Genomic DNA, 12091 nt, shown 5'->3' on the forward strand with positions numbered 1-12091 from the left:
TCGTGTTAACAAACGAGAATCAGTGTAGTGGGGATTGACTTTGGAATTAATCTGCCCGTCATGGTTTTACATGTGCCTTGTGTAGCATGCTGTGTGAATAATGGCATCAATACAGCTGGGTTCTACTATTCTCTACTCTGGTCAATTGTGCGCCCATACGAGTGCTTTTGTGGGTTCACTGAGATGTGTTAACTTCTAATCCAATGTACTCTTAACCCATTTATTTTGTTGAAACATACTTACTTGTTGTCAGCGATCCACACGCACGCATTCGAAGGAAATGTAAAAAAAAAAAAATACTAATGAAAGGTTTGACTGCCTTTTCAGGACCACCCCTAACCACGCCCCTACAGCTGTCTTTACCAATGGTAGACCGGGCCCAGCAAACAGTTAGCTTCTCGTTAGCCTTCTTTAGCAAGTCGCTAGCACTTTTCTAACACCTCAGCGAAGCCAACAAAAACGTTGAAAATTCGAAGATACTTCTACACCCGTCTAGAAGTACGTAGACGTGCCAACATGCATACGCCGCAGATGTAGCTCAGCCAGACGACACAGATAACATTAGCCATGCTAGCTAGTTCCTCTCTCGAACGAACAGCCTGCAGGTACGAGGCCCCACCGACGTCGACTGACAAATCACAAAACAGATTGTGGTTCCTCCTTGACCAACGGCAACCAATCAGGCTCAAAGGGACGGCCCTAGAGGCGCCTGACAAAAATAATCTAGCGCGAGAGCTATATATTTATTGTCAGCACACTGTTGGAAAATAAGACTGCAGTATAAAACACGTATAATCAAAATAGATACATGACATGATCAAGGCACCAGAGGTGGGAGCAAGTTTCATATCTTTAATGCAAGTCTTAGGTCAACACAAGACTGGTCGATTTCAGTCTGAAGTCAAAGGCCGGACATTTTTGAGTCCTTAAAAGTCATAAGCACAGTTTATAGATGTATTCAATGAGGCAGATTGAAAGGGAAAATATGTTGTCTTGCTGGAAATGGCAAAACGATCACGTTAGTTGAATACTTTGAATGGCGACACATACACAGTCAACACATTCACTAAAAATGTCAAGTCAAAAATGTCAAAAGTCATCAGATTAAAGTCTGAGTCATTGATGTCAAAGGCCAAGTAGAATTACAAGTCTTTGATGATATTGTCGAATGCAACGTAAATCACAATTGTGACTTGAGTCCAAGTCGCATGACTCCATACCTATGGCCTTTACTACCAAATATAAACAAGGAATGTTGACTATAATGAGGCAGTACTCAAGCCTTGTGTGAAATTCCCTTCAATAAAAGACCCAAAACATCATATGACTGCGGCACCAGTTTAATGTTTTGAGACAAAAACATCCAACCCTCCGTTAACTCTATGCTTCATGTAAACCAAATATGAGAGATGTGTTAAATGGCGCGGGGACTGTAATATGGCAGAGCTCTGATAAAAGCATCCAGTCGTGTGCTGAAGAGATCGCTGTCCAAAGAGTCACCCAACACGCATGTTGGGTTCTTGACGATGTTCTCCACATACAACTGAAACACATGCACACGTCATTAATGTGGAGATAAAGAATAATTAACTGTTGTACACTGTGTGACACTTATGTTAAGAGTAGATATGTCATTTTACGTTGTGTCACTGCCAATGCGTCACTTATGTTTATGTATATGTGGTGTTTTACATTGTGTCACTTACGCTGCTGTTTTACATTCAGTGTGTTTATATGCACAAAAAAAATTATTGCATGAATTACTGTAAAACATGTATACACATGTAAGCATGTCAACACCTTAATTAGATAGTGTTTGGCTTGTTAAAAGCGAGAAACTAGTTCACTTTCTTGTATGTTGAGGCTACTGGAGTGGAGCTGGCATTCTACGCACACACCAGACTCCACAGTGTGATGTAACCCAGAATTAATTGTAGTCAAGTGGGTCACGATTATGTAGAAATTGCTAAAAGTTCGCTGTATGCACATTGCTAGTTTTATGTTGTGTGTCGCTTACATTGCTGTAGATGTGTTGCAGTGCGTCTCTGGCATTGTTCACTGATAGGTCGGTGTTCATGACAAACTTGAGCCCACTGGGAGTCTCAAAGTAGTGAAGCCGATATCTGCTTGTCTGAAAGGACAGGAAGCCCTCCTTCCTGAAGACAGACATGATGCTAAGGACCACATGGTTAAGCAGACATGTCAGGATAGGTAATGACAGGTAATGTTGTCCAAAGGATACGAGTCCATTGGCGACATCTTTGTGACGAAGGAGCGGATAGAAAACAGCATGCCATACATCAGCTTAAACTCCTGCAGACAAACGCTTTTGTTGAACAGGATAAACAGCAAACTGTTTGAATCATTTGTTGATTCAAAAAACAAAAGACAAAAGTTGAACCTCGTCCTTTGAGATACCAGCTTGCTTCTTACGGTTCCACTCGTTGTAATACAAACACTTTCCATTCCGGTCAAATATGTACAAGTTATGGACAGTCATCTGAAACACACACACAAAACTAATGAATAATACAAAACGTATATATTGTGCGTTTAGGCTGATTTGTTGATGTTTGTTGATCTTAATCTGTCAGGAATCTTCGAACGCCATGAATTCAAATGACCTATCTTTGAAACGCAACCTGGTTCAAATTCGTTTAAAAGCACAGTAACAATGCCGTGAACTGATACGGAAGACAAAATGTAGTCTTTGAAGTAACAAAATAGTGTCAAATATTGTGAATCGGCGTCCATATTTACCCTCCGTTCCTATTCCCGTAGGACCCCAGTGCAGGGGCGTCCGCTCATATGCCTGATCATAATTTGTACGGACGCAGTTTCTTTATGTTGGATCGCACCAATGGACAGTTCTGCTACTCGAGTCCACTTCCGTGATAACGATAGCTAATGCAACAATTTATTTAGCAACAACAAAAATAAATAAATAAAAATCCCGCTCTCGTTTATCGTTGGTCTATCCAAGAAGTCGCCAAAGTGCCGCCAGGGAACAATTTAGGCCCGCACAGTCCAAAAAAAAAAAAAATTAGTTATTACAGTAATTTGTTTTGTCACCTATAACACAAGGTGGGTGGGCGTTTGGTCCAGGTAGCATACACTGAATTGATTTTAGCATCTAGAATGATAGATAGATAGAAACTTAAACACTTAAAAATAAAACAAACAAAGCAAGATAGGAGATGACAAATAAGAAAATAAAATAAAAATAAATAAATAAGTAAATATAGGACGGATGACTTCAAATTTGTAGTGCAATAATAAGGTAAATGTGTTTTTTGGTGTGTTGTTCATATTGCCACACTGTTGATATTATTATTGTTATATTGTTTACAAAGTGACAGAATACACTTTGGGGGCAAAAAGCCAAGGGATTTTGTACTATTGGCTTTATTTTGCTTAAACAAAGTATGTAATAAAAGGTAAGAGTTTTACTATTTTGTTGATTGATATTGTTGTATTTATGTATGTAAAATGTTCACAAATCTGCCTAAAATATTCGTCCCGTGTTTTATTCTGATTATAATCATGGTCAACAAATTAAAGGCCAAATCACAATCATTCGATGACCTTGAAAAATGTCAAGTAAAGACAATTGGCATCAGTATCATATCAGTGATACAGGCCTTGTATTTACTCAGTATCGGATGGATAACACCATTGGCAGTATCGCCCAGCCGTACGGCACAATATTGTCACTGTTCCTCATGGTGCTGACCGTCCCGCTGGGTGATTTGGTTCAGCCTGCAACAAGTCTCAGGACAGCAAAGAAACAAAGTGGAAGTGAAGGCGGGGCTACTACAGACAAGGCGGGACTTCTTGTCGCCCAAGTCAGCTGTATAAGTCATGTAGGAGTCAAGGAAGGGATAAACTGTGATGGGAACATGTGACCACCATGATGTCCCCATAGTCACATGAAATCTCAAGGTCATTATGGATTGTCAGTGTGGATCAACTGCACAGGAGCCAGAGGTTACAGCTGGCTCGGTTCAGTGTAACCAATATGATCTGTGTGTGGGGGGATTAGCGTGTGATCAAATGAGGAAGTGGGCAAGCGGCCATGTGTGACATCTGCACACAGGCTGGAGTATTTTGGTGTTTCCACTTTTAATCATGATATGGGAGCTCTGATTGGTCGGATTAGGACGAGTGGATTGATTTAAAAGTGGGGGGATGAAGGTGGACAAGGACACACCAGCAGACAGGTGAAGAAGACGGCAGGACACGCCACCAACCAGGTAGGACAGTTGGGTTTGCATCCTGCGGGGGCTGATAAGAAAGGTCATGTCAGGAAGCTAAGAAAGCCACAACACTGTCAAAAAGAAAGAAATTTGTCTGATGACAAGCCTTTGTTTTTTAGGCACTTCTTTAGCATTAGCATGCTCACAGGATGTTTTATTATCTTTTCTGTTGTCATTTGAATTGGCTTCATGTCTCTGCTATGGCTACTGATGTCAGTGCTCCTTGTGGAATCTGTGGCAGCCATGTTTGCGGGCCGGGCGTCAGTGGCAGGAGTTGCAGTGGGCTCGTGCTCTGGCGCCAAAGGTGCCAAGTTCTCTGTGGAAGAGCTGTATGGCTTCACCAAGAAGCCCAAAGTGACCAGAGGGCATTGTGGGAAAGCGGACAAGGCCGACAGCAGGAAGGAGAGCAAAGAGAAGGGAGAATCTGTGCTGGCGTCTCACATCTTGGAGGCAGCCAGGAGGGTGATGGAGCAAAGAAGGCTGGAGATGTACCTGAAGGAGTGTGATGTCACCATGGAGGAGAGCGGCATGGCGTACAGGTGAAATGATGACCACTCTCAAACTTGGAACACCCTCACTGACCGTTTCACACAACATGACAACAAATAAGTCACGTGACATAGATGGGATATTCCAGCCAAACTGCATGGTGACTCAGGTGATTACCAAAGAATTGAGGGGCTGGGGGAGGGGCTCTGCTGACAACACAGGTGGCGGTGGATCGCTCCTCTCCTCTGGGATGTCTTAGCATGAGTTGCCTCAAGGCCACGCGCCCACAACTTTAGTGTCCCCTCATTAGCATTCATAAAGCCAAACACCCGGTTACCCTGGCAACGCAGGTGCTTGTGGCCTGTAATGTGGGTGGCTAGTACCTGCCGCATCACATGCACAAAGCTCAGGGCAGAAACAACAGGTGGGCACAATTCGTTAGGCCACATAAACACAAAGTACAGGTGAGACTGATGGTGCATTCCGGGTGGGCGTGTCTAACGATATAACAGGCAATACTGCCGAGATCATTTAATTTGATTTCTTTCAGGAACCTTGGAAAATCTGGACTCAGAGTGTCCTGCTTAGGACTAGGTGACCACTGCATCTCACACACACTAACACACACACACACAGACGTGATGTGGGGTTTATTTTTTGTCTCCGCAGGAACATGGGTGACGTTTGGCTCTCAGATCTCAGACGAGGTGTGTGTGCGTGTTTAAGGGACGATAGCACAAACGACAATGTGCCTTGACTCTGTGTCTGTGTGTGCGTGTGTGCAGATGGCGGAGAGTGTGATGACGGTGGCGTACGACAGCGGCATCAACTTGTTCGACACGGCTGAAGTATATGCCTCTGGCAGGTACAGCAGTGTGTGTGTGTGATCATATGATGTTGTCACGTGATACAATGTGATCATATCTTCCAGGGCTGAAACAACTTTGGGAAACATCTTGAAGAAAAAAGGATGGCGGTAAGGTTTAAGATTTAGGTTTGACAGCAGCAACGTGTGATCTTGTTGTTGTCGCCAGGAGGTCCAGCTATGTGGTGACCACAAAGATCTACTGGGGAGGACAGTGAGTCACCATGGACAACAAGTCACATGATGCATCGCACTCGTTAACATTCCAAATTACTTTGTACATTTGCAGCGCAGAGACAGAGCGAGGGTTGTCACGGAAACACATCATTGAAGGTGAGCGTGCTCAGTTCGCTCACACACACACACACACACACACAGACACTGAGCTCATTTTGAGAGATGCTACATTTAAACACTACGTCGTGTGAAGTCCCAAAAACACAAACTTCACACAGCAGCTGAACTTCCTGTCACTTCCTGTCCTTTGCGCCCTTATTTGAGAAAGACAAACTGTTTGATGTTTACTAGGCTCATGACAACTTCCTACTGTGATCAACACCAACTATCTCCTGCTTCTATATTTAGTTAAAGTAACACAAAACACAAGCAGGAGCTGAAAAATGCCGTGTGCGTGTGTGTGTGTGTGTGTGTGTAAGGGCTACGCGGTTCTCTCACCAGGCTCCAACTGGAATATGTTGACATCGTCTTCGCCAACAGGAGTGACATCAATGCACCCATGGAGGGTCAGAGCACACTTAGCTTCAAAAGATACCGTGCTGACGTTAGTATGCAAACATATGTGTGTGTGTTTGTGTGTGTACAGAGGTAGTGCGAGCGATGACCTTTGTGATCGATCAGGGCATGGCTATGTACTGGGGGACCTCACGCTGGAATGCTGTGGAAATCATGGTGAACCTCCTCGTGGACCTCAATGCAACCTCAGTGGAACCTCACTACAACTGTGTGTGTGTGTGTGTGACAGGAAGCGTACTCCGTAGCTCGACAGTTTAATCTGGTTCCTCCCGTCTGTGAGCAGGCCGAGTATCACTACTTCCAACGAGAAAAAGTAGAACTACACTTGCCTGAACTTTACCATAAGATTGGTAACATGTGCACACACACACACGCACACACACATGCACAAGCATATGCACATATTTATTTATGAGTGACATGTTTTAGGTGTTGGAGCAATGACTTGGTCACCATTAGCCTGCGGAATACTAACAGGAAAATACAACAATGGCGTCCCTCAGAGCTCCAGAGCTGCCATGAAGGTGCACCGACGCACACATATAAATGAACATTTCTCATCATTAACACAATGTATGTACATGTATGCGTGTGTGTGTGCAGGGTTACACATGGCTGAAGGAGCGTCTTTGCAGTGACGAAGGCAAACAGCAGCTGAGAAAAGTCAAGGAGCTACATCTGCTGGCTGACAGACTCAGCTGCACCCCCGCTCAGCTGGCCATTGGTAATGCAGCACACACACACACATGCGCCCACACACACAGGAAGTTGTAACAGGCCACTTCCTGGGTGTCAGCCTGGTGTCTGCGCAGCCAAGGTATCAGTTCGGTTCTGCTCGGCGTCTCCAATACGGATCAGCTGCTGGAGAACATCAACTCCATCAAGGTAAGCGATACAGATGCCGACCAGACACCTCAGACACTGACCACTTCCTGTTCCGTTGTAGGTCCTGTTGCAGCTGACTCCGCCCCTCATCGCAGAGATAGACGCTTTGCTCGGCAACAAGCCACAAAAATCCAAGAAGGAGGTGAGATGTTGAGCAAGACTCAGTGATTGGGCCGAGGGGATGGAGACAACGTGGACAGGAAGTTGACGACTGCCAAAGTCATCCCAAATATGCCACTTCCTGTCGGGCTGTTCATCCTTGTCTCCATGTTAGACTTCTTTCATCAAGTGTTCAAAATAATGTGATGCTTTTATATTAATATTTCATGTTAATTTGTGACCTTCCTGACCTCAAAGTGTCCATGATGTTTACCTTGTGTGCACGTGTGTGTGTGTGTGTGTGTCTGATGGTGGGGGGTGGGGGTGGGGGTGGGGGTGGGGGGGGCAAAGCAATACACACAGTTAAATACAAAGACAAAATGTCCCACTACCGCAAGAAATTATTTTTTTTCTCCTCATCAGGGCGTGTTCATATTCTGAAACTGTTTATTGCCCCGCCCACTCTTTGTCTTACAACCAATGGGTAACAAGGAGTCAACTTGTTTCATTTAGAGCTTGTTACCACTAAAGGTAAGCGATACTACATATTTTGGTATCAATCTCATAACAAGTACAAACACGAGCATTATCGCCGATACAAATACTTTTTACTTGGACATTTTTTAAGATCATTGAATGATTGTGATGTTTGGCTTTAATTTGTTGATCATTATTATAATCATAGTAAAACACGGGACAAAGAGTCTAAGCAAATACCAAAAAAATTGTATCAAACCACCTATTTCTAAGTTGCACGTGACGTCACATCCGGTTGTAGTCACTGGCTCAAGCAGACGGGGGTAAAATTAGCGTATTTGTAGAATATAGAAGTCAGAAGGAAAATGCCGTATACATGCGCTTTTTGCATGTGGACATCATTCTGCCGAATCTGTCTGTCTTGTCAAGTGGAGCCGAGTCTGTAGATGCTCGAGTTTGCAACATTTATACTAAACCAAAATTCTAATATTGTTTGAACTTCAAAATGCTCATGAAAATGGGAAATGCAGTAAGAATTGCCTGACAGTAGAAAACTTTAGATTGGTCATTTCTTCATACCGCTTCATCTAAATGCTCTAACTGTGTAAGTGCCCAGTTATTCAATAAACACCATAAACAAACACAAGATTACGACTGCTCTGTCGCATGAAAATAAAATGGAAAAGTAACATATAAGAGAGGAGATAGTCTGCACTCATCCCTAACACTAGACTAACAGAACACACACCCTCACCTGTTTAAAACAAATATTTCTAGAAACAAACGGTCGTCCTGGCAGAGCCATACAATCTAGTAGCAAATACGGACCACTCATGTCACCTGAAGGCTACTGGCAAGGACCTTAATTGGGTGGCAATTGCGTTGTTTACATCAAATTAATTATTAAATTATCACCATCCATTGCTCCGTATATCCGGGTCGCAGGGGCAACAGTCTCAGTAGTGGAGTCCAGGCTTCCCAGGTCCCGCTCACCTCTTCCAGTTCCACCGGGAGGACACCAAGGCATTGCCAGGCCAGCTGTGAGCCATAAACCTGCCAGCATGTCCTAGGTCTGTCCGGGGGCCTCCTTCCAGCTGGGCATGCCCTGAACACCTCACCAGGGAAAAGTGAAAATGAGAGGAAATGTGAATATTAACTTTGCAAGTTGATTTCGGTGTGTGCCCCTAAATGTTTTGCTTGTGCTCCTAAAATGTTAAGTTAGGGGCCAATGTGCTCCTGGTAAAAAAAAGTTAGTCTGGATCCTTGCTATTTGTAAAAAATAAACAGAGAACTGAAAAATATTGATTTCACCAGGATTATTGATCTGAAACTGGTACACTGGTATCGATAACGATTCAATATAGGTACTACCCTAGTATCAATAATTTCGATATTTGGATGGCCCCTCGTTACTACTTTCGCTGACACCCTTGTCCCAAAAATTAAAGTCATTATATGTTTCTGTTTTCTTTTTCTCACAGACGGAAAGGGGACAAATGTAAACTTTACACGAATTGCCATTCCAGTCGACATTTACGAGCTGCTGAGTGTCCCTGAACGCAGCACAGTCACTCGACCGCTTCACCCTCGGCTCCTGATTGGTTCGCTGCAACACATGACCCGGACGTGTCGCTCCAGTGTCACCTTGGCCCGGCAGCTGCAGGTGGACTGTCCGGCCAACAAACACACAGGCAGGCAGGTAAAATAAATCGGACCGGCAAGTGACCGGGCCAAACATGACGGACGGGAAGGCCAAGACGTCCCCGAAGGCCATCAAATTCCTCTTCGGAGGCTTGGCCGGGTAAGCGGTGCTGCTGGCTTTCCAAGCTATTATGCTAGAGGATAGCAGATGAGCTAATACTTGTTTGTTTGGTTTGTTCTTGTTTGGTTTTTGGATCTTGTAGCTCCTCCTGCGCAATCCCATCATGACTGTCACGCTGTTTTTACACCCTGATTCTTTATCTGCAAATACAAATAAACTATGATCAACAATAAAACAAATGTGTACATTATTGATATGAATTCGCATGAGTATAGTGGCGGATGCTTTATAATTCATGATGAAATTATTCTGGTGTAAAAAGAGAGCGGATGACAACTCTGTTATTTCTTTCTTTTTTTTTTTTTTTACCAGGGCTGCTGGAACAAACTAACTTTTATGACAGACACTTTGAACCATAGATGGACATAACGAATTCAGAATTCAGTGAATGCAGAAGTGTCCTAATGAAGTTTTTGTGTGTCTGTGTGTGTGTGTGTGTGTGTGCGTGCAGGATGGGTGCCACTGTGTTCGTGCAGCCGCTAGACCTGGTCAAAAACCGCATGCAGCTCAGCGGTCAGGGCACAAAAGCTCGAGAATACAAGACCAGCTTTCACGCGCTTGCCTCTATCTTGAAAAACGAGGGCATCAGCGGCATTTACACCGGGTAGCTCACTCATCACCCACCTGTCTGGCCTGTTGTTGATGACTGATAGCTGCGTGTTTGCGTATGTAGTCTCTCTGCAGGTCTGCTGCGTCAGGCCACCTACACCACCACCCGTCTAGGCATCTACACCATCTTGTTCGAGAAGATGACATCGGCAGACGGACGCCCGCCCAACTTTTTGCTTAAGGTAGGCAGAAAACGCCCGCCTAACTTTTTCTTTAAGGTAGGCAAAGTGGCTGACAGTGATGCTCCCTTCGCAGGCCATGATCGGCATGACAGCCGGAGCCACGGGAGCCTTTGTGGGCACGCCGGCCGAAGTGGCGCTCATCAGGATGACGGCGGACGGACGGTGAGTCCCTTTCAATGACAGCATGGCGAGCTACACTAGCGCATGCCAATGTGATCCGACGTGCATGCAGACTTCCTGCGGACCAGCGGCGAGGCTACACCAACGTCTTTAATGCGCTGGCTCGAATCGCACGCGAGGAGGGCGTCACCACTCTGTGGAGGGTGAGACACACATTTTGTATGCCAACATCTGCTCTGGCTCACTGTGTTCTCTCTCTGTGTGCGCGTGTGTGTGTGTGTCAGGGGTGCATTCCGACCATGGCGCGAGCGGTAGTGGTGAACGCCGCCCAGCTGGCGTCTTACTCGCAGTCCAAACAGGCGTTGCTGGACTCTGGTAATCAAACGCACATGCACATGCTCACGCACTTCTCAAGGTTGCGTACACAACTCCTCATATGCATCATGTGATCCGCAGGTTACTTCGGGGACGACATCTTTTGTCATTTCTGCGCCAGTATGATTAGCGGTCTGGTCACCACAGCGGCTTCCATGCCCGTTGACATTGTCAAGACCAGGTGAGATCTGATCGGCCACGCTTGTCTGAGCCGTTCTCATGCTTCATGTTTTGCGCCCTGCAGGATTCAGAACATGAGGATGATTGACGGGAAGCCAGAGTACAAGAACGGGCTGGTGAGTCACATGACAGGAAGCAGAAACGGGAATTGAGGGCGTATGATCACATGTGTCCGTGTTTGAACCTGTAGGAGGTGCTGGTGCGCGTGGTGGCCAAGGAGGGCTTTTTCTCTCTCTGGAAAGGTTTCACACCGTACTACGCTCGCCTCGGACCGCACACCGTCCTCACCTTCATCTTCCTGGAGCAAATGAACCGCCTGTACAAGACCCATGTGCTGGAGCGCTAACAGCCAACGTCTTAACACTTTCTGTCCTTTTGTATAAAACAAAAAGTAAAAATGATGTAACACGTTTAGTCTGTTTAGAGCTGCACAAGACACACCCAAAAGCTGTAACCATGTTTACGCTTCATGACGATGATGTTGAATAAACTTGAAGACTGTGATGGAGTCATGTGATCGACGTGAGACCTGACAATGGTCGTCATATCTTTGGCAACACCTCCTTGGAGACGCACAAAGATCAAAGGACCACATGAATGAGCCAAGGTGATCATGTGACCGCCATTCTGATTAGGCAACTTCTCAATGAACTACATCATTCATACATCATGATTGACACATTCAATCATTTTTTTACATCACCACTACGTATTTGACGCATCACCACTAGATCACTGATAACATTTTTACATCATTACTACATAATTGATACATCATGATATCATCACCACATCATTACGTCAACACTACACATCAGCACGACCGACTAGTGTCTGCTACAAGCTAGGTGCCATATACTGTACACACACACACACACACACACACACACAGAATGGTCATGACATGAGCAAGTTGGATAGCATGTTTTCTATTTAGGGCCTGTTAGGTGCACATAAAGGTTATAGCGCGTGTGTGTGT

At 44.9% G+C, this 12091-nt stretch overlaps 3 protein-coding genes across 5 annotated transcripts; 2 read left to right on the forward strand and 1 right to left on the reverse strand.

Moving 5' to 3' along the window:
* Positions 1-1324: 1324 nt before the first annotated feature.
* On the reverse strand, positions 1325-6331 carry trappc1 (trafficking protein particle complex subunit 1). Its single transcript, XM_054752735.1, has 5 exons — positions 6286-6331; positions 2402-2500; positions 2243-2313; positions 2018-2156; positions 1325-1543 (listed from the first exon to the last, which is right to left on the reverse strand). Exons 1-5 carry the CDS (start codon positions 6310-6312, stop codon positions 1415-1417), a joined length of 465 nt encoding a protein of 154 aa, XP_054608710.1. The 5' UTR covers positions 6313-6331; the 3' UTR covers positions 1325-1414.
* On the forward strand, positions 4260-9475 carry LOC129167977 (voltage-gated potassium channel subunit beta-2-like). 3 transcript variants are annotated; one of them, XM_054752720.1, is made up of 15 exons: positions 4260-4795; positions 5296-5339; positions 5415-5452; positions 5531-5610; positions 5677-5721; positions 5780-5824; positions 5900-5943; positions 6267-6353; positions 6434-6519; positions 6593-6713; positions 6793-6887; positions 6967-7087; positions 7160-7248; positions 7310-7390; positions 9306-9475. In XM_054752720.1, the coding sequence occupies exons 1-15, from the start codon at positions 4446-4448 to the stop codon at positions 9324-9326; spliced, it is 1347 nt and encodes a 448-aa protein (XP_054608695.1). In that variant the 5' UTR covers positions 4260-4445; the 3' UTR covers positions 9327-9475. The 3 variants fall into 3 exon arrangements, with proteins under 3 accessions (XP_054608695.1, XP_054608694.1, XP_054608693.1); XM_054752719.1 differs by having other exon boundaries at positions 5296-5452; XM_054752718.1 differs by lacking the exon at positions 9306-9475 and having other exon boundaries at positions 5296-5452; positions 7160-9297.
* On the forward strand, positions 9431-11616 carry slc25a11 (solute carrier family 25 member 11). The gene is made up of 9 exons (XM_054752725.1): positions 9431-9625; positions 10098-10250; positions 10320-10437; positions 10511-10599; positions 10670-10760; positions 10842-10932; positions 11014-11113; positions 11177-11228; positions 11303-11616. Exons 1-9 carry the CDS (start codon positions 9561-9563, stop codon positions 11456-11458), a joined length of 915 nt encoding a protein of 304 aa, XP_054608700.1. The 5' UTR covers positions 9431-9560; the 3' UTR covers positions 11459-11616.
* Positions 11617-12091: the final 475 nt, after the last annotated feature.

This window comes from Dunckerocampus dactyliophorus, chromosome 15 (assembly GCF_027744805.1).
Source record: "Dunckerocampus dactyliophorus isolate RoL2022-P2 chromosome 15, RoL_Ddac_1.1, whole genome shotgun sequence".
Lineage (NCBI taxonomy): Eukaryota > Metazoa > Chordata > Actinopteri > Syngnathiformes > Syngnathidae > Dunckerocampus > Dunckerocampus dactyliophorus.

What these genes read in the sequence shown, in the direction of transcription:
- LOC129167977 (XM_054752718.1), top strand. Translation starts at nt 4,446, where the DNA reads ATGTCTCTGCTATGGCTACTGATGTCAGTGCTCCTTGTGGAATCTGTG. An exon ending in GAGAGCGGCATGGCGTACAG is followed by an intron (nt 4,796 to 5,295) that starts GTGAAATGATGA and finishes GATTTCTTTCAG; the next exon opens with GAACCTTGGAAAATCTGGAC. An exon ending in TTGAAGAAAAAAGGATGGCG is followed by an intron (nt 5,722 to 5,779) that starts GTAAGGTTTAAG and finishes TGTTGTCGCCAG; the next exon opens with GAGGTCCAGCTATGTGGTGA.
- trappc1 (XM_054752735.1), bottom strand. Translation starts at nt 6,312, where the DNA reads ATGTCAACATATTCCAGTTGGAGCCTG. An exon ending in CATATTCCAGTTGGAGCCTG is followed by an intron (nt 2,501 to 6,285) that starts GTGAGAGAACCG and finishes TGTGTGTTTCAG; the next exon opens with ATGACTGTCCATAACTTGTA. An exon ending in CTGGTATCTCAAAGGACGAG is followed by an intron (nt 2,314 to 2,401) that starts GTTCAACTTTTG and finishes GTTTGTCTGCAG; the next exon opens with GAGTTTAAGCTGATGTATGG.
- slc25a11 (XM_054752725.1), top strand. Translation starts at nt 9,561, where the DNA reads ATGACGGACGGGAAGGCCAAGACGTCCCCGAAGGCCATCAAATTCCTC. An exon ending in CGCCCAACTTTTTGCTTAAG is followed by an intron (nt 10,438 to 10,510) that starts GTAGGCAGAAAA and finishes CTCCCTTCGCAG; the next exon opens with GCCATGATCGGCATGACAGC. An exon ending in GCGTCACCACTCTGTGGAGG is followed by an intron (nt 10,761 to 10,841) that starts GTGAGACACACA and finishes TGTGTGTGTCAG; the next exon opens with GGGTGCATTCCGACCATGGC.